This window comes from Apaloderma vittatum, unplaced genomic scaffold (genome assembly GCF_000703405.1).
Source record: "Apaloderma vittatum isolate BGI_N311 unplaced genomic scaffold, ASM70340v1 scaffold37762, whole genome shotgun sequence".
Taxonomy (NCBI): domain Eukaryota; kingdom Metazoa; phylum Chordata; class Aves; order Trogoniformes; family Trogonidae; genus Apaloderma; species Apaloderma vittatum.
The window spans coordinates 1-810 of NW_009702601.1; the positions used below are offsets into that span (position 1 = coordinate 1).

The 810-nt window shown below is 60.5% G+C and overlaps 1 protein-coding gene across 1 annotated transcript in view; it reads right to left on the reverse strand.

Annotated features, from left to right (window-relative positions):
- Positions 1-408: 408 nt before the first annotated feature.
- The window catches only part of LOC104270058 (forkhead box protein O6-like), a gene marked incomplete at its 5' end in the record, with an annotated part of 767 nt that continues 365 nt past the window's right edge, over positions 409-810 (reverse strand). Inside the window, one exon of the mRNA XM_009864300.1 lies at positions 409-806. Coding sequence (XP_009862602.1) covers positions 409-806 — 398 coding nt within the window. The remainder of the gene's footprint in view (positions 807-810) is intronic.

An 810-nucleotide genomic window follows, 5' to 3' on the forward strand; every position in this document is an offset into this window, starting at 1 on the left:
CTCTCCTCCTCTCCCGAAGCTCAGCCCGTTCTTCCTTCCAATAACTCAATGGCAAACGAGTGCATGAAATCGAATAAATACGCCTCCCCTCCTCAACCCTGTGAGCTCACCCCGAGCAGAGCCCCCACCCTGGGGGGACCCAAGCCCGCAGGATGACCCTCCCGGCAGGAGCAATGCTTGCGGGAGGGCCCAGCAGACTGGGCATGCCCGGGGGCTGAGGGTCCTACCCCATCCCAAGATTTGACCTTACGGTTTGTGTTTCGTGTTTGACCTCAAGCTCAGACCGATGGCTCTAGCCCATCTTAACAAACAAAGGCAGAAGAGAAAGGAGGAAAAAAAAAAATAGTTAGTCTCAATGTTCCCCTCGTGGCTTCTCGGTGGCGAGCCCCCCCCACCCTGGGGTGGGTGTCACCCGGGCACCCAGCTCTGGTTCGTGGGCTGCGGCCCCCCAGGCAGGGCCCCGTTCGGCGGCGGGAGAGCCGAGTCGAAGTTGAAGTCCATCTCGTCGCTGTCCATAAAGTCATTCAGGATGATGGACTCCACGTCGCACTCCAGGCTCCCGTTGAACATGTCCAGGTCCAGGTCTGCTGGGAACCTGTCTTGGCCCAACACGGGGGGGTGGACGGCCCCCGGGTAGGGGCCCTGCAGGGAATCCAGCAAGCTCATGTGTGCCCCTTGGTTATTAGCGTAGGAATGCAGGTGCCCATGGTGCGGCACGGCCGTCATGCTGCACGTGTCACTGGGCAGGCTCATAAGGCTGACAGGATTAGCTAAGGCACTGGTGTTGACCGCAGGGTGGGGACCGGCTGG